General features: G+C 40.4%; 1 protein-coding gene across 6 annotated transcripts in view; it reads right to left on the bottom strand.

The window, feature by feature from the left end:
* Positions 1 to 1,066: 1,066 nt before the first annotated feature.
* BRD9 (bromodomain containing 9) overlaps positions 1,067 to 18,656 on the bottom strand; it is a 56,245-nt gene continuing 38,655 nt past the window's right edge. For 4 of the 6 annotated variants that reach the window (XM_037889860.2, XM_037889861.2, XM_037889863.2 and 1 more), the window contains exons 12-17: positions 18,271 to 18,382; positions 10,788 to 10,826; positions 9,634 to 9,705; positions 5,643 to 5,745; positions 4,267 to 4,434; positions 1,067 to 1,966 (exon numbers count right to left, since the gene is read on the bottom strand). In XM_037889860.2, coding sequence (XP_037745788.1) covers positions 1,866 to 1,966; positions 4,267 to 4,434; positions 5,643 to 5,745; positions 9,634 to 9,705; positions 10,788 to 10,826; positions 18,271 to 18,382 — 595 coding nt within the window. In that variant the 3' untranslated portion in view covers positions 1,067 to 1,865. The remainder of the gene's footprint in view (positions 1,967 to 4,266; positions 4,435 to 5,642; positions 5,746 to 9,633; positions 9,706 to 10,787; positions 10,827 to 18,270; positions 18,383 to 18,656) is intronic. The other 2 variants (XM_037889862.2, XM_037889865.2) reach the window with 1 other exon arrangement.

The following is an 18,656-nucleotide window of genomic DNA, read 5'->3' as shown; positions in this document are numbered from 1 at the left end:
TGGACATAAGCTTTTGTGGGCTAAAACCCACTTCATCAGATGCATGGAGTGAAAAATATAGTAAGCAGATATATATATGTATGTATCTCAGAAAATGAAAAGATGGGAGTTGCCTTACCAAGTGCGGGAGTCAGTGCTAAGGAGGCCAATTAAATTAAGGTAGAAGTGGCCCATTCCCAACAGTTGACAAGGTGTGAGTATCAGCGGAGGGAAAATTACTCTTTGTAGTGACCCATCCACTCCCAGTCTTTATTCAGGCCTAATTTAATGGTGTCCAGTTTTCAAATTAATTCCAGTTCTGCAGTTTCTCGTTGAAGTCTGTTTTTAAGTTTTTTTGTTGAAGAATTGCCACTTTTAAATCTGTTATTGAGTGTCCAGGGAGACTAAAGTGCTCTCCCACTGGTTTCTGAATGTTACAATTCTTGATGTCTGATTTGTGTCCATTTATTCTTTTGCACAGAGACTGTCCGGTTTGGCCAATGTACGTGTCAGAGGGGCATTGCTGGCACATATCACATTGGTAGATGTGCAGGTGAACGAGCCCCTGATGGTGTGGCTGATGTGGTTAGGTCCCTTGAATAGATACGCAGACAGAGTTGGCAACGGGGTGTGTTGCAAGGAGCGGTTCCTGGGCTAGTGTTTTTGTTGTGTAGTTGCTGGTGAGTATTTGCTAGTCCTTGCTTACAGACAGCCTCCCAACCTGAATCAAATACTCACCAGCAATGTTACAGATTGTACGTTACAATTGATCTTCAACAAATGCAAGTTTAGTTACAAATATCCATAAACATGAGACTCAAAAGTCAAGACCATACTTGCATAGCTCACCATTGGGAAATCCCAAGGACTTTGCTCCCTAATCCCAAATGTCTGCCAAGCTTCTTGACTGTTTTCAAAGTGTTCCCAGCTAGTATTGTGTGCAACTAAGCTTTGCAATATGTTCATGTAAGATCATGTGCCCTTTATAGCAATAAGGTAATACAGACCAGCAACTTAGGATATGTTAGGTTTAGCAAGAACAAGGAAGCAACTTACATTTTGGCAATAGCAAGACATCGGCAAACTTCAAAAAAAGTTGATTTTTTGTATGACTTTTATTAAGTTAATATTTACAAAATATTGTAAATGCATAACATTCATTTAGTTTACACATATCAATGTTAAAAAAACCCTGTCATGTCAGTGTTGAATTACAAAAACTTAATTACATAAAAGCATACCCTTTTGTTCAGTATACTTTCATTCAAGTAAATATACATATTACCTCAAAAACCCCCCAAAAAACTAGGTATTTGGTCCCCTTACTGTTCATGGATAAAAGGGACCACAATACATTTATCTCCATTTAGTTGCAGGGCAGAACTCCTGTAGTGAGCGGTTTGATCTGACAGCTACAGAGCCTTTTATGTTTCCAAATTAAGTGTTTTTGGAGTGTTAAGAAACAATATTTTAAGAGACAGAGAAACACAGCCCCTCTCTACAGAACAGGATGGAAGGGGAGCAGGAACATGAAAATGATCACAATTCAGGAATTGTGTCATTGCTGAAAAATAAATATTCCTCCTCGAGGATGTTCTATATATTAAGAACTGCACACATCCTACTTATCTAATGTGGTTCTATACGCACAATTTAAGTTTTTTCCTATTGAGATTCTTACTGACCACTATATTTTTAAAAAAATGAAGGCAGTATTTAATGTGGTGTTGACAACATGATACACTAGAAATTTTACAAACGTGCATGGTATTATACAGCTATCCTCATAGAAAAGAGGATAAAAATCGAGGTTTCTGCCATTTGACAAAAACTTTATAAAAATGTTACACACTTAAAACAAACAAAAAAATTTAATATTGTACACATTAATTACTGGTGGCATTTGCAGGTTCAGGAGATTGAAGAAATTCATAGGGGTCATGTACCATGTCTTGCTGTTCTCCTACACTCAGATGAGAAGGACTTCCTGTAGTAGAAGGAAAAAACCCAAACATTTAATAAGAGAAAAATCTAGCAGGTGGGCCTTAAAGACATAAAACAGCACTGGTATTTAATATGTTCTTTCCACCCTTGCTCCATGTTCTAGGGCAGGGGTAGGCAAACTTTTTGGCCCGAGGGCCACATCTGGGTGGGGAAATTGTATGCAGGGCCATGAATGTAGGGCTGGGGCAGAGGGTTGGGATATGTGAGAGAGTGCGGGGTGTGGGAGGGAGTGCGGTGTGCAGGAAGGGGCTCAGGGCAAGGGGCTGGCGTGCAGGAGGGGGCTCAGGGCATGGGGTGCAGAGTGCGGGAGGGGGCTCAGGACAGGGGGCTCAAGGCAAGGGTTCAGGGTGCAGGAGGGGTTTGAAGTGCGGGCTCCGGCCTGGCACCGCTTACCTCAAGTGGCTCCGGGGTGGCAGTGGTGCGCAGTGGGGCTAAGGCAGGCTCCCTGCCTGCTCTGGCCCCACACTGCTCCGAGAAGTGGCCAGCATGTCCAGCAGCAGCTCCTGGGGGTGGGGTGGGGCAGTCGGCCCCAGTGCGCGCTGCCTTTGCCTGCGGGTACCACCCCCAAAGCTCCCACTGGCCGGGAATAGGGAACCACTGCCAATGGGAGCTTCGGGGGGGGAGGGAGGGAGAGAATGCCTGCAGGCAAGGGCAGTGCATGGAGCCCTCTGCTCCCAGTCACCCAGGGGCCACAGGGACATGGTGCTGTCCGCTTCCAGGAGTGGTGCGGGGCTGGCAATCCCACAGGCTGGACTGAAAGCCCTGACGGGCCAGATCCAGCCCATAGTTTGCCCTCCCCTGTCCTAGGGTAATATTTTCAAAAGTACCTAAGTCCTATTTTTAAAAGTGATTCAGTCTCTTAAAAGAATAAGTCACATCAAAAGTCAATGGGACTACAGTCTCCTTAACTTGTGAAATCAGAACTTAGGTGTTTTAGAAAAATATGCCTCTGTTCTATTACTCTAAATTGCTAAAATGATGTAATAAAATTATCCATGGAAGGTTCCTTATCCTCTTTTAAATAAAACTTCAGAAATGTATTAAAATGCTGTATCAGCATATGGCTCTCTGTCTTACCCCCTTGACCTTTAAAACTAACAATGGGGAGGTTATTACAGGGACCCAGCAGAAGTGAATTTCCTATGGACTAATGCTTAACTCAATGGAGGGACACGTAGCTGAAGGGAATGCTTGTCTGGTTTATGCTTATTTTGTTGCTAGCAGAGGCAATAAGAAATGATGTTTTGAGTGTTTGATAAAACATCACAAAAAGGAATTAAAAATTAAAAATTAATATGCTGATGATTTGCAGTGGAAATGATGGTGGTAACGTGCAATATATTTAAGATTATTCTTGCTTAACTGAGGAAGTAAACAACATCAGCTCTGCTTCTTTAGCACTTGATGTAACCAAGTTATTTAAATAGTTAGTGCCTACCAGTTTTATACGATTATGTTAGTGCCTCGTCAAGTCTGATTTTTGTTTTGTTTTTTGTTTTTATTCAAGGGATTTTGCAAACTAGTGTGTGTTTAATTAGGTTTGATTATTTCACTTCCCATTACATACAATCAGATTCTGTTTTACGTACAAAACATTTTGGTTTGTCTGAGGGTGATTTGATTAATCTATCTCATTCATTAATAATAATTCCCCTTCCATTTCAATTCTAAAATGTCCATTTCTTATATGCATTTAATTGAAAACCACATATATAAATATTTTAATACTATGCACGCTATCATAAAAAGTTAAGTTTCTGTGTATGAGTCAAAATCCTGCGTTTGTGAACAACACAGGTCTAGACAATAAAAAAAGTTTTATTTGGATTCAGGTAGTATATTTTCTTAATTGTAATCTTATAAAACACTTTGCTTCAGCATAGTCCATTAGGTATGTAAAGAATCTATGTCATACCATTTTTAAAGACATAAAATTCAGGGGCGTGCTGTGAACGTTATTCAAACATCAGTTTGATTTATAGGTCATTCCACTCATGCTTAATCTGAAACTTGAGTAAGCAGAATTAATAAACTATTTTTAACCCTCAAGAATCCATAGGTTAATAAGAAGTATTTTAATATTCAGATACATATATAGACATTTTAGGATTAAACACAGTTATTGCAGTCTGCACACTGTGTGTTATCCAAGTCATATTTAAATACCAATTTACATAATTAGAACACACATTTCCTGTAAGGGAGTCTCTTTTGTCCTAAAATTAGGAAATTTAAATTAGAATGGTGATGTTGCAACAACTGCTGAAGCACAGTTAATGTTACCTAGGTGATGCTGATCTCTTTCAGAGGTGTTGGAGAGGGAGCTGAGGTTGGATGAAGGCCTGGATCCCACTCTGTCAGTTTGAGCCTCATGAAGGTCCTGCAATAGTTTAGTTGTCTCATCCAAATGTAAATGATTATCATCATGATCAAGCTCCTTCTTCACTTTCCCTAGGAACACCAAATACCCAAAATGAACAACAGGTACAGATTAAGCATATTCCCAAATGAACGGTCAGAAAAAGGTTAATTTTTACGAAAAGAACCATTTCCCAGTTAAACTCATTTTTACAATAAAGCTAAAGAAAGTCACACTCTGAACCTGTTGAAAGAATAAGGCAATGAGTGTTCTATTTTTATCTGAGGGTTTCAAAGAGAGATTCCTGTTACACATTAAATAGGAGAAAATGAACTCACTCACTTCTCGTAAAACTGTGGACTGATACATTAGACTGACAACTTCCCCTATAAATGAGAAATGTGACACCAAAATCTCTGTACAGTAGGTAGATACTCTAGGACTACTGCACTTGACAGCAAGATAAACATCCAGAGGCCTTGAGACAAAAATTTTTCACTAGTTTAAGTTAAGCAAAAAATACAGTTGTGTTAGAATAGGAGTGTATGTTGTTAAACTACTAGAAAAACGTTTAAATCTGTGGAGCAGTTATGATCAGAACTTGTCATTGCTTTCCCAAAGGCTATATCTTCTATAGAAAAAACAGCAAGTCTGTAGGAAAGCATTCAGTCTACTTTTCTGGCCTTCTGCAGCCTTGATCCCACTTTTAATTATGAAACACAGGTAATCTTCTCATATTTAATTAATAGAACCTTAAAATGATAAGCAGGACTTGTTTCAGTGACAATGATATGTTGGAAGAGATTCTACAGTCATTCTTTCAAAATATTTCATTTGTGGTCAACAGTAATGTACCTTGTTCATTTTTATATTTCTGTGGCATTTACTAAAGAATGGCTGTGAGCCATGCTTACAAGGAACTACATCCCTACACCCTGTGCAATTTTCCTACAAGAGAGACTGAATTATTTTTTATGCTACGTGGAAGTCTTTTAGATTCATCCCTGAACTCGAATCAGCATGAATATGTAACAACCAAAACCTTCTAACCTGTTAAGTATATATATTTTGTTTGATAAAGTGCAATAAAAAAAGCTGGGCCAGTGTGGGGTGAAGAAATGTCCAAACAAAAGAAAGATCAAGGCTGGATGAATCTCCTGTGCTGGACTAAGACCTCGTCTATGTAGATCACATTTTTAAAACTTTTCAAACACTTCAGCAAACCATGGTGTTACCCCAGCTAAATGGTTAGCTAAAACACCACAGAACGCTTAAATGACAATGGTATTAGATCACTTACCCAGTGAACTTAACATGGAAATATCAAGAGACACATCTGAATATGGTTTCACAGACAAAAAATCCAAAACAGAAGTGTTACTGTCTCCAATTGATTCTCCAACCTGATTAAAAATACAGTAAAGAGGAGAAAAAAAGACTCAACTGAACTGTAGACGATAATCATGACTAATTATCACAAGTGTGATTCTTCAAAGTGACTGCTTGCATGGATCCTCACTCTAGAAGTGTGCACTAATGTATGAGCGTAGCGCTTTCTGGACTGTCAGTCCGGTCTGGCCACACACCCTTTGTGTTGCCATGACTCCGTCACCTGAGGATATCCCCAGGGTGCAGCCTCAATCACCACCTTGTCCCTTCCATTACAAAATAATGGGGGAAGAAGGGCAGGGAATGTGGTTTCCAGGCAACCAATCATCCCAGACAACTGAAGTTACTATTGACGGTGACAGTTTTTTCTTCATTAAGCATCGCATACATGGATCCCCAACTTTAAGTGATTAACATGCAGCCCAAAAACCCAATAAAGGTTGGTTTGAGAAGTCTCAATTGAAGAATTATCGCAGGCCTGCTCTCTCAAATTCAACATCTTATCTAGAAGCTAAGGGCTAGGCTACACTTTTGAGTTACAGTGCAATAAAGGAGCCCCAGGCGCACTAGCTCACTACCCGTCCACACTGGCAAGGCTCGTAGAGCGCCCTGACTCTGCGGCTACAGCGCTGCTGGTACTCCACCTCGGCGAGTGGAGTAACGTTTGCTGTGCCCCCGCTGGAGCGCCGCTGTGAACGAGGTGTTGCATTATTGCGCTCTCATTGACCTCTGGAAACGTCCCATAAGTCAAGTGGCCACTCTTGTCGTTGTTTTGAACTCACTGTAGGAATGCGGATATGCCCTTTCAAAGCTCAGTTTCTGACAGCTGGCTGCTTATCTGCTCTGGGACAAAGGAACCATTACTGAGGAATGCTGCTTGCTTTGAGAGAGAGAGCGTGAGCGAGCGCGAGAGAGCGAGAGCGCGAGGGGAGGGGGGTCTGCTGCTGTCTGAACTTACAAGACAGCCATGCTGACATGTTCTCAGCCCCCCCAAAACCCACTCACTCTCCCTCCACATACACACGCACATTCCCCATCACACTCCACCCCACCCTCCGCGTTTGAAAAGCACGTTGCAGCCACTTGCATGCTGGGATAGCTATCACAATGCACTGCTCTTTGTGGCCTTGCAAGAGCTGCTAATGTGGCCACGCCAGTGTGCTTCCAACGGAGAGCGTAAACACTCGGCAGCGTTTTCCCTGCTGCAGTCTCCGAAGGCTGGTTTAGTTCCCAGCGCTCTACAACTGCAAGTGTAGCCATGCCCTAAGTTCAGGTACTAATGCTGTGTGAAGGCACAAACAGAATTCTTTGAGGTAGCAGTTTTGTATCTCACAATGACAAATGTTTCTGACACACAGTTGAGGCCATTTTAGGCCACGTCTACACTAGAAACTTCAAAGCACTGTCACGAGAGCACTCCTGCAGCAGCCCTTTGAAGTGTGAGTGTGGTCACACATGAGTGCGGTCACACGTGAGCACTGGGAGAGAGCTCTCCCAGTGCTCCTGGTAATCCACCTCCGTGAGGAGAATAGCTCCCAGCGCTTGGAGCCTGTCCACACTAGCGCTTTAAAGCACTCAAACTTGCTGCGCTCAGGAGGCTGATTTTTCACACCCCTGAGCCAGCAAGGTACAGTGCTATGAAATGTAAGTGTAGACAAGCCCTTAGACTCAACAGTATTGGAATCCCTGCTAGTTCATAGCAAGAGAGAATACATGTAGTCTAAATCCACTTACGCAACCTTTGAGTGGAAACTGACTACCACCTTGTATTATCCCTGTGTGCTATGAACAACCTAAGAGTCCTACAGAATGGCTTAGTCCAGTTGAAATAGTAATTAAAAGCTATTTTTTAACATTCACAGAAGGCAGATCAGACTCCCTTGGTAACAAATGAATTCTAGTAAAAAATACAAGTGGGCAGATGGACTGACAGAGAAACCACTTTTGCTAAGAACTTGGGCTTCTAAGCACATCACCTCCTTATCTTTATGGCATTGTATACAGTGGATCAGCCATGAGTGTTCCTTCTGCATCCTCAGAAGGAAGATGAAAGGGAAAGGAGTGGAGCCCCAATGAACATTTATATCAGGAAAGCACTGAGGGTGCACATTTCACCTACTTTGGGAATCATGGCATACAGCATTTCAAGACAGCCATTTCAACATTAATTTTGCAAATCTAACTAACAGGCAGGACTTGTATGAATTATATCGAGTGATCACAAGTGCAAACCTGTACACAGAATACATTCTAAAATTGATTACAGAAACTATTACCCTCAAATGAAATCCTTAGCCATGTCCTTCAGTGCTGACTGCCAAGGAATACAGCAATATTATTTGCTGTCACCATGGGTATGTCTACACTGCAACTGCGAACATGCTTCCCAGCATGTGTAGTCAGACATGTGCTAGCTCTGCTTGAGCTAGCATGCTAAAAATAGCTGTGTGGCTGTTGGCATAACAGGCAGCAGCTTGAACTAGCCACCCGAGTACGTACCCAGGGGGTTGGGCTGCTGCTGCAGCCACACTGCTATTTTTTAAGCACGCTAGCTCAAACAGAACTAGCGTGTGTCAGGTCACGAGTGTTGGGCCGCAAACGCTGATTTTTTTAAAAAGGAAAATACACTTAGGCATGTGTTTGGAAAAAACAAAGAATTACATGGATCCATTAGAAACTAAGGAACACATTACTGCAATTCCTGTTCCATTGATCCTTTTGACTGTTCTAAGTTTTCAAAAGCTAAAACAATTCAGTTCCCACTTTACTACAGCCCATGCACAACCCACACTGTCAGAACAGGTTAAGTACAGTGTTGCAAGGCTTGATTCTAATGCTGCTCTCTGGGAAGAGCTTTCACTGACTTCAGGCCAACGGGAGTACTGAGCCCAAAGCAGCTTCAGCATCTGGACCTCACAGAAGGTATGGGAATTATATATAGAAAGAGTCAAGTCCACATCTGATTCTCCCATGTATAGTGCAATCAATCAAAAAGTGCCAAAACATATTACAGGGTTTTGTGCAAATTTTTGGAGATCATAGAATCATAGAATATCAGGGTTGGAAGGGACCTCAGGAGGTCATTTAGTCCAACCCCCTGCTCAAAGCAGGACCAATCCCCAATTTTTGCCCCAGATCCCTAAATGGCCCCCTCAAGGATTAAACTCACAACCCTACATTTAGCAGGCCAATGCTCAAACCACTGAGCTTTCCCTCCCCCGCCCCCCACCATCCTAAATAACCTCCTATGTAATTTAGAAAACCTACAATGCAAATTAATATTTTAAAAGTTCAGCACACTTTTCAGCTGATGATCGTGTATCAAATTCAAGATTTGGAGTTTATGTTCATATTGCATTTATCTGGTAAAGACTATGTTCTCTAATCTACCAAGCATATTCAATATTTCCACAAGATATTTAAAAAAAAAAATCATGATCCACAGTGTGAAAACTAAAATATTTACATGTTTTCATTGCTATAATGGGATGGAAACTCAAACATCATCAATCAGTGGCTGACCACCAAGATTTAAGTGCACAGACCAACAATCTTTATTAATGTAGTATTTGTGCTTATGGAATGTAAATTACATAAACATGATGTAAGTTTGGATGTTATTTATTGCATTCTTTTTATAGTAATTTCAGATGCCATAAATCTGAATTATAAAGTAAAGGCAGAATTGTAAGATATGACTGAAGTAAAACCAATCAAAATTCTCCCCCATTGAAGGGGTTTGGATTTTCTTATTTGCAAATACCTAGAATGTAATATAAATAATATATTTAAATCCCCTAAACACACAAATACACACACACACACGGCATGGAGTAGAGAGAGTACTTAGCCCCACTCTCTTCTGCCCATATAAAATTTATAAAAGGGAAATGTAATCTTACCATAATCTGTTTGGAGGAATCTGGGCAGGTATTGCGCAATCTGTGTTCTTCCTTTATGAGAACTGGCAGAACCTAAATCATCAAATCACAGTCAAGATGTTAACACTTTACAATTTAGCATTCTACTTCTTAAGGAGTCCATCAACTAGTCAATAACTTCACAGGGTTCAGGACTTGTGCCCCCACATAACATTCTAGCATTTTGTGATTTCGTTGGTAGGCACAATTTTTTAAAATAGTCAGGCTTCAACATTGCTCTAATAAGCACGTACACACACACACACACGGCAAATGTAAGCCACTTTAGCAACAGCAGCAGCGTATAACAGCCCCTCCTCACAAAACACACTTTCCCTTTCTAGCTTGCTGTATATGGTTTGTTCAGCTTTATATTTATTAAAGAATGGATTTTGGGAGACGGGGGTATATTCCACTAAGTACTTTTCTAAATTACAGGTTGGAAATAACTGTTCTAAGGCCCCTACTATATATTCTTCCAATAAATGTTTTTTAGCTGACTTCCCTGTAAGCTGCACAGATGCACAGCAGCCAATTTTTAGCGCTGCACAGGTGCTCGGGGGGACCTGCCGCAGCCAGGGGAGGGGCGCCCCTCCCCTGGCCCCAAATCAGCCTTGGACCTGCTGCTGCCAGTGGGGGGGAAGGGTGGGGGGGCAGCCTGAACCCAGCCTCAGCCCAGACCTGCCACAGCGCCCCTCCCCTGGCCTGCCGCGTCCTGGGGAGGGGGCTTATCTTCCCGCCATAGCCCTGGAGCCCCCTCCTGCACCCCAAACTCCTCATCCCCAGCCCCACCCCAGAGCCTGCACCCTGAGCCGAAGCCCTCACCCCCTGCACTCCAACCCTCTGCCACAGACCTAAGCCCCTCATCCCCAGCCCCACCCCCACCCCAGAGCCTGCATCCCCACCAGAGACCTCACACCCCTGCACCCCAATCCTCTGCCCTAGCCCTGAGCCCCCTCCCACACTCGAAACCCCTCGGCCACACCCCCACCCCATAAATTTGGTTATGTGCACCAATATGAAGGAAACGTGTGTCACATCACCTCCATTTTGGTCCACATAAAATGCATTCTGCACGTGTGTGGGGAAAAATTAGAGGGAACACTGGTTTTTACCTGTATCTCAGTATAACTTACTTTAACGTCATCTGGTGGTTTCACTGGAATGTTTCTCCTCTGCAAACAAAGTTAAAAATTACATTCAGCACAGGCAGAGATTTTAGTGTACAATATTAGGTATGTCTAAACCCTTCAAAGAAAATGCGGATTAAGTAGTTTTAACGAGTATTTTTCACACACCTGCCGTAGCACCTGGGTGCTTTACAATTTGGTAGTTAGTTTAATTATGATTGAATTCTTTTTACACCATTTCTCCTCCTCATATACAACTTACATATGTATTTACATTTTATCCAATAATAAATCAGTCTGACTTTTGTAGTGTTAAACTGGAAAGAACTTCCTTCTTTTGTAATGCACAATAGCTACAACAGACTATTATATTAACATTTTTAAAGATATTTAGTAGTATTAAAGCCGAATCCACTTGCACCAACATAGCTGAACTGTGTTTATAATGTAAACTGACCATTAAGAATAAGGGTTTAGCAATTCCAATTTGCAACAAGATTTCAACTTGATGTACAAGTTAATAGCTCAAAAGGACTTTTAAAGGCTTATATTGAACAGTTTCTTTTTATATGTAGAGAAAACATTTCTGGTCGGCTTTGCTTTAAAAAAATTGTTTCAGAAGCTAATTTTAAAAAATATTTGTATTTCCTCCCTCCTGGAGATCACGATCTATACATATACTAACTTTTCATAAGAGCTTTCTAGAATAGACAACACAAAGATATACAAAAAGATTCCTATGTCATACATTGGCAGAAAGCCCCAGAAAAAAAGTTTTGTTTACCATTGTAATTATGGTTCTTTGAGAGGATTACCCACATGGATCCACAGTCTTGGGAAACGCACCCACAATGTGCAACCTGGGAAGCTTCGAACAAATAGTGCCCAGTATTGCCACTTGCCTCAATCCCCTCCCAGTTGGGTTCCAAGACAATGAATGGCAACGTGGCTCTAACCACCCTTCAATCACGTACAGTAATTCAGAAATCTTTAACTTGGGATTCAGAAGTAGGAAAGTTGGGCATGGAGTGTGGATCCATATGGTCAAGTCAGCTGAGAGAACAACAGATCCTATGATGTCTAACTGCTTTTCTTGTTCAAGAGTTGTCTAAATAAATCCCCACTCTTGCAGGTTCTTATTATCTGTTGTACACATCTGCAGTAGTGTAGGCATCAAAACTGGGCGTTGTTTGTTTTTGCTTGTTCGTTAAAAAAACCCACACGCGCTATTACTCCTGAGGGAATTCTGTGCCACTACGCAATGCAGAATTTGCACAGAATTAATGCTGTAGAGCTATTAGCCATCACTAGGGGCCACTGGACCCAGCAGAGCCCGGCTCTCCAGCTTGCAAATATAGGACACTGCCAGGGAGAAGTGGGAACAGGTGCTGGAGGGTTCCGGGCAACTGCGGTTTCTAGCATGTCCTGAAGGAAGGAGGCGGCGTGTAGGAAACTGCGTACAAGCCCAGGATCCAACATCTGGCTGTTTCCCTCTCTGTATCCCTGGGCTCAGGGGACGGGTGTCTGAGACTGGAGGGGCTCCAAGATGTGTTCAGCTGGCACGTATGATACACCCAGACTGTAGGAGCAGGATTTTATAATTGCACTATAAGAATTAATGTATGATTTGATTTCATCCTGCTAGCCACCCTTTTTGAATAGCAGAAAGGAATGACCCTCTGGGACTATGAGATTCTGTTTTCCCATATGCATTACAAATTGGGCCCTCTTTAGTTTTTTGTTTTAAGGTTTAGTTAGTAAGAGACAGGATTCTGTATTGTGTCTATGTTAAGTAGATTAGAGGAACATTGAAGGCCTGGATCTCAATGTAAATTGTCTTGGTTATAAAACTTAGCAAGGTTTTGCCTTTTTGCTCGATATAAAATACTACTATTTGTATTCTCAAAGTGTCTGTAAAAGACTGTTTGGTCTCTGTAAAAGACTGGGTGAATGAGGAATGCATGCATCAGGAAAAGATAAGGTGTGAAGGCCATTGTTAACCAGAAGGTCAAGAAAGGAGGAGCGAAGACACTTATCGAGATTGGTTGACGCCAAAGAACCATCAACGCGCAACCCCATGACTGAGGAAGGGCAGATTGATGACCCTGAGGTGGAAGCTGGCACCCCTAAAGACAATTGATTAAACTGAAACCAGGAAAGGATGACCCTCTCAGAGGTGTTTTTGGAATGTTAATGACAAAAGATACACCACTTAAGGAGTAACCAGTCACAAACTAATACAGCAAAATCCATAGACTTCAACAGAGAAAAAAAACCTATAAGAACAGGGTGCTTGGCCATGGGACTTTGGGTTCGTCTTGCCACACTCCAGGAGCATCGGATAGCGACCAGAGCCCTGCTCCCCTCTGCGACCAATCTGGCTGGCCACTAGATTGATCCAGACTCTGGACTGGTAACTATAAACATCACCTGGCAGGACTCTGACTGTCTGTGTGTGACTGAAAAACATATGCTAACTGTTGTATTCTCAATAAATGTGGTGTGCTGCCTTCTTCCCTATAAAGATCCCGTGTGCTTCTTATAAGTATAACAAGACTGAGGCCCCAACAAAAGCATAACAGAGAAACAAGAGCTGGCTGTCGTAGGGGTTTCTTTCACTCTACTCCTGGGGGAAACTTTTTTGTTGTCTGTATTGTTAAAGACATACTTGCTGACAGGCATTTTGAAATTGATCATCAAAATAACTGAAACCCGGGGGGATAAAAATCAATTTTTTTAAAATAAAAAAGTAGTATTTTTTTTTATTTAAATCAGATTTTTTTGATAAAATGCTTTTTGAGGAAAAACCCATCTAAAGGTCGTTTTAATTAAGATACACTATAGCTCAAAGATATTCCATCATTGAATAGGGATTATAAATTCTAATTCTATACTATGAGACAATATATTAACGTAATGTTAAAGAAGTGTTTTGTAAATGAGTCCCAATAGGATTAGCAACCCAATCTTATGGGGTTCCAGGGGCTTCTGTATAAATTATTTAGGTTAATCCTTCTATCTACCCAATGGGACTCAGTGCTCAATCTAGAAGATACCATCAGAGATGCTTAGGTTTTGCAGTTTTCAAACTGTGGATTCTATGGATCTGTGTCTCCAGAGAGAACATGCTTGATAACAGCAAAAATGTTTTAAAATAAAATAAAATATATGGAGGTGAGAAACAACAGACCTCAACCGTATTGTCACTCTGCAAATTTGGATACACAGAGTCAATCCCTTACCTCTCTCTAAAAGTCCAAAGTTTCAAAAAGTTCAATGAATAGAAGATTGTTGGGGGTGGAATATATCTGGACAAGGAGAAGAAGTCTGGAGATAAATGTGAGAAGGGAGGGACAGGCAGTAGAAACAAAAGTGAAACTGTTTCAGCAGCATATTCCAGAAGTCTTGAGGTCTTTCTGAGTGTAGCCTTCATTGATTTGAGATCTACCATACCATTCTCTCACTAGAAGGAAAAACCTATAATGGCAGCAGGCCGTAAGAGATCCAGTTTGGGAATATTTTAAGGAAGTTCTTCTACCTGTGGGTAAGAGAGGCATGCGTGCAAAATGCAAGGCCTGGGTGCCCAAATGAAACAACACCATGAGAAATGTTCCTTCTTAGGAGGAAGCTGCGTTGAAGATGATGAAAGGAACATGTCTGAACATGCAGGATCTTCAGGTTGGTAAACTTTTTTATAACATACTTCTTTCTTAAGCACGGCCTGTCTTCCTTCTGGACAATTCTTGAATTCTCATGTTTGAGCAAAAAATATAGTTGTTACTCTATAGTACTATCATTTTAGATGCAGTTGTATTAAAAAATAAATAGCTGAAATAGGCAGATCTTTCTTTTACAATTTCACCTTTGAAGTAGTACTGAGTGTCAGTGAATGCAATGAGTAATACTAAATGAGCAGTATTACGGTAATAATAATTAAATAACTGCATTGACTTATTTTGTTTCGGAGAATCCATCCTCAACATACAGGATTCTGAAAACTCTCCACCTTCAAGAGCACCATCATTTTCAGTAGTTTCAGAGTTATCTGTCAATGATACGGTTTCAGTCACATTATGTATGTCACATAGCCACAGTCTATCACCTGTAGCAAAGAGAAAAAATAAAACTCCATCATCCAGAAACAACTACAGATAAGTTTGTGATAAGAACCAGCAGATTACAAAAAGAGGTAATTGATGAAAAAATTGCCCTGTTTGCTTATACAACTTACTCTCCTTTCCGTATGATTGAGAACGCACACTTCATTAACACGGTTCAGTCATTATGACCAGGATACAGTCCACCCAACAGAGCAGATGTCGTAGGCAAACTGCTTGGTAAAGTGTATGGAAGAGAAATTGGGCAGTGTGCAAAAGGTTTAGAAGGTAAAATTGTTAACCTGACTCTTGATGGCTGGAGCAATGTCCACAATGATTCTGTTGTATGTGCTTATGTGACAACAGAAGAAGAGAATGTCTTCCTTACAGAAACAATCGATACATCAGGAAATGCACACACAGCAGAATACTTACAAGAAGTAGCGGTAAAAGCTCTAACACTAAAAATAATGTCAAATGTCTATTATGCAGCTTGGTCACAGAAAATGCTGAAAATGTATCCAAGATGAGAAGAAATTTAGAAAAGGGTGAAGAGAGTCCCAAGCTAATAACATATGGCTGAAGTGCTCATTTGATGCACCCCCTAGCCAAAGACTTCAGTGTTCCAGAAAGAAAGGCTAATGTTGTTGAAATTGCAAAATACTTCCATATCAACCACTTTGTAGCAGCTGATCTGAAAAAAGCAGGAGGAACCAAGCTAACTCTCCCACAAGACGTGCAATGGAACTCAGTAGTGGACTGTTTTGAGCACTATAGCGAGAAATGGCCTAATCTGATGACAGTTTGTAAACAAAATGGAGAAAAAATAGATGGCACCCTCACAGCCAAAGTTCTCAACACTGGGCTTAAGAGAAATGTTGACCACATGCTGACTACCCTGAAGCCTATTTCTGTAGCTTTGAACAAAATGCAGGGAAATTGCTGATGCTGTTGAAATTTGGAAGGAACTGAGTGAGATCTTAAAACGAGAAATATGCAATGACAGAGATAAATTACAAGCATTAAAAAACGAATGGGACAAGCACTATCTCCAGCTCATTTTCTTGCAAATATTCTCGATACTCGGTACCAGGGTCAAACCTTAACTGCTGAAGAAGAGAAGAGGAGTTGGCTATGACATGGACATCCAGCAATCATCCCTCCATAATGCCAACTACAATAAACTTTAGAGCTAAGGGTGAACCATTCAAGAAATATATGTTGGCTGATGATGTTTTAAAGAAAAAGTCACCAGTGAACTGGTGGAAGTCACTTAAGCACTTGGATTCAGAGACTGTTGAAGTGATAATCTCACTTTTAACAGCAGTAGCTTCTTCTGCTGCTGTAGAAAAAATATGTTCTTCCTTTGGATTAATTCATTCCAAATTGAGAAATCGTTTGGGACCTGAAAAAGCAGGAAAGCTTGTTTTTCTTTTCCAGATTATGAACAAACAGGAAAATGAAGGTGAAGATGACTGAGTTAGCCGTAGAAACCAATATTTTACATTTTTCACGGTGACCTGTGTCGACCTGACACAGTCATTTTAAAAAAATATTTCATTTAAATATTTTAATTAAAAACAATTTTCAGAAAAACAAGACAGAATGTAAAAAACTTGAATGTTTAACTAAATTCAAAAATTCATATGCTTGTTTTGTTAAAATATTATATGTTTGCTGTTGAAGAAAAAAATCCAGAATACATAATGTTGTTGTTTTAGTTAAATAAAGCAATTTAAATGTCTGTCTGGTGATATTCTCTTTCTAATACAGCATGGCAAGAAAATCCTCCAAATATTAATGATTAATCTGTTGAATTGGAGATAGTTTACCTCCCAATGACTTCATAAATATCTGCTTCAATTACCTTTGGTAAATGAAATAATCAAACAATCATTCATTTTCTGATATAGCTGTAAAACTAATCTGAAAAGTTTTCAAAATAAATCACTTTAAAAACATACAGTATGTACCTTCTAAAAATGAAACCTAAATCTATCTCTGAGTTGTGAAGAATATGTATTAAGGTTATAACAACCAACAAGAATGCACTTTTATGTAGAAATCCATGATTAAATCAGGTCTTCCTGACTAGTGATTTAAACCATGATTTAAATCAAATCCACCGTGATTGAAACTGATGTGATTATTTAGTGTTATTTTGACAAATATATGCAAATTTTAAAAATACTGTGCACATAATTTTTAGTGCAGAATTCCCCCAGGAGTACAATATATACTATAGAGAAAAACAATGCTCAAATGAGCACAAAAGGGGAAGGAGGGGAGGAGAGAGAGATTTAAAAAAAAAAATGATCAGGGAAGCATTGAAATCACTGCACTGGTTTTTCTGTGGCCAGGCAGGAATTGAAGGGTGTTTCAAGCCACACCTCTTTTTCAGTAGAGGGTCTCACACTTTATTACTTCTGTAGGCCAAACTCATTGCACATATTAGGGGCTCCTTACATTCCTCCATTCCCCCTGCCCCACCCTGCAAAAAAGCTCCCTGTTTGCTACCCTCCCACCTCCCTCTATTTCAGGGACTTTGTCTGCCCGCCACATACACACACCCCTCCTCATGCCAGGAGGCTCTGTGTGCCCCCACATGCCAGGGTCCCCCATTTACTATCCCCATGCCAGGGGCTCTGTATGATCCCCCACTTTCCTGTTCTCATTTTCACCAAAAATTAACAGGGTTCTGCCCACTGACACCCAGAACGTTGTGTGAAATTTTGGAATTGATTAGATGCTGTGTTCAAAAGTTAGTACTTTACAGACCAATGAAGAAGTGCTCACTTTGTTTGGTCAATAACCTCAGATCCGGTGCTAGGAGTAAGAGAGAGGAGGATTTCAATAAAGGCTGCTTGCTGGAAACATCTGTGCTTGCACACTAAAGATGTGCCTTTCTTAGAACACTGCATCTATACGGGCAATTCTTGAAAGCAGAGTGATTTTTAGAGTGTAGATAACAGGAAACAGTTTTGCAATTCCCTGTTAGACTGTTTTCTCATGGTTGTGTGACTGTCACTTCCTATTAATGTTATATGCACACAAAGGAAGAAGTGATCTCCAAATATGGTGAATTTGGAAGACAGCTGAAATTTCTTTAGACATTTCATGTTGCTTAAATATGGACATTGTAACTCTGGTAATACAGAGCCCAGCATTAACATGGTAATTTGTTTTCCAAACAGTTCCTTATACTGTTTTAACACTATGAATAACTAATTTTTCCCCAAAATATTATGTGTTTAAAACAGTTAAAAAATTTCCTGATCAATTAGAAACCTTATAATGATACTCAGAAGTGAATGTTTAGGGATGAGAATAGGACTATTCTTATGCTGATTAAACTGTTTGATTAACTTCACTTCTGCATAACCAGGACCTACCTGTTTTAGCTGATAAATGGTTTTGGAATGATCACCACCAGTAATCTGATCCAGAAGATCATCCACTATTTTCTTACTGTAACTTCCAGAATCTTTCACAAATTCCTGTAAGCTAAAGGAAATGAAGATAACGAATATTTAATCAGAAACTCAACATGGTTGCATTTACTAAGCTGAAGCTTGTGGCTTTTAAAAGGATTGTTTAATTGAAAGTAGCAGTTTCCCTCTCCAGAAAGTGATGGCTTTGCCACTGCTTCCCACGCAGACCATACAAACTTGAAATAAGAGTTTATAAAAAGATAAAAAAAATTATAGTTTGCTGTAACAGCATCAGAAACCTGATTAGGTCTGAGAGTAACATGCAAGATCTAAATATTTTACATTTG

Source organism: Chelonia mydas, chromosome 2, assembly GCF_015237465.2.
Source record: "Chelonia mydas isolate rCheMyd1 chromosome 2, rCheMyd1.pri.v2, whole genome shotgun sequence".
NCBI classification, from domain to species: domain Eukaryota; kingdom Metazoa; phylum Chordata; order Testudines; family Cheloniidae; genus Chelonia; species Chelonia mydas.
Note: the sequence above shows the minus strand (reverse complement) of the source record. Positions and strands in the feature narration are given on the sequence as shown.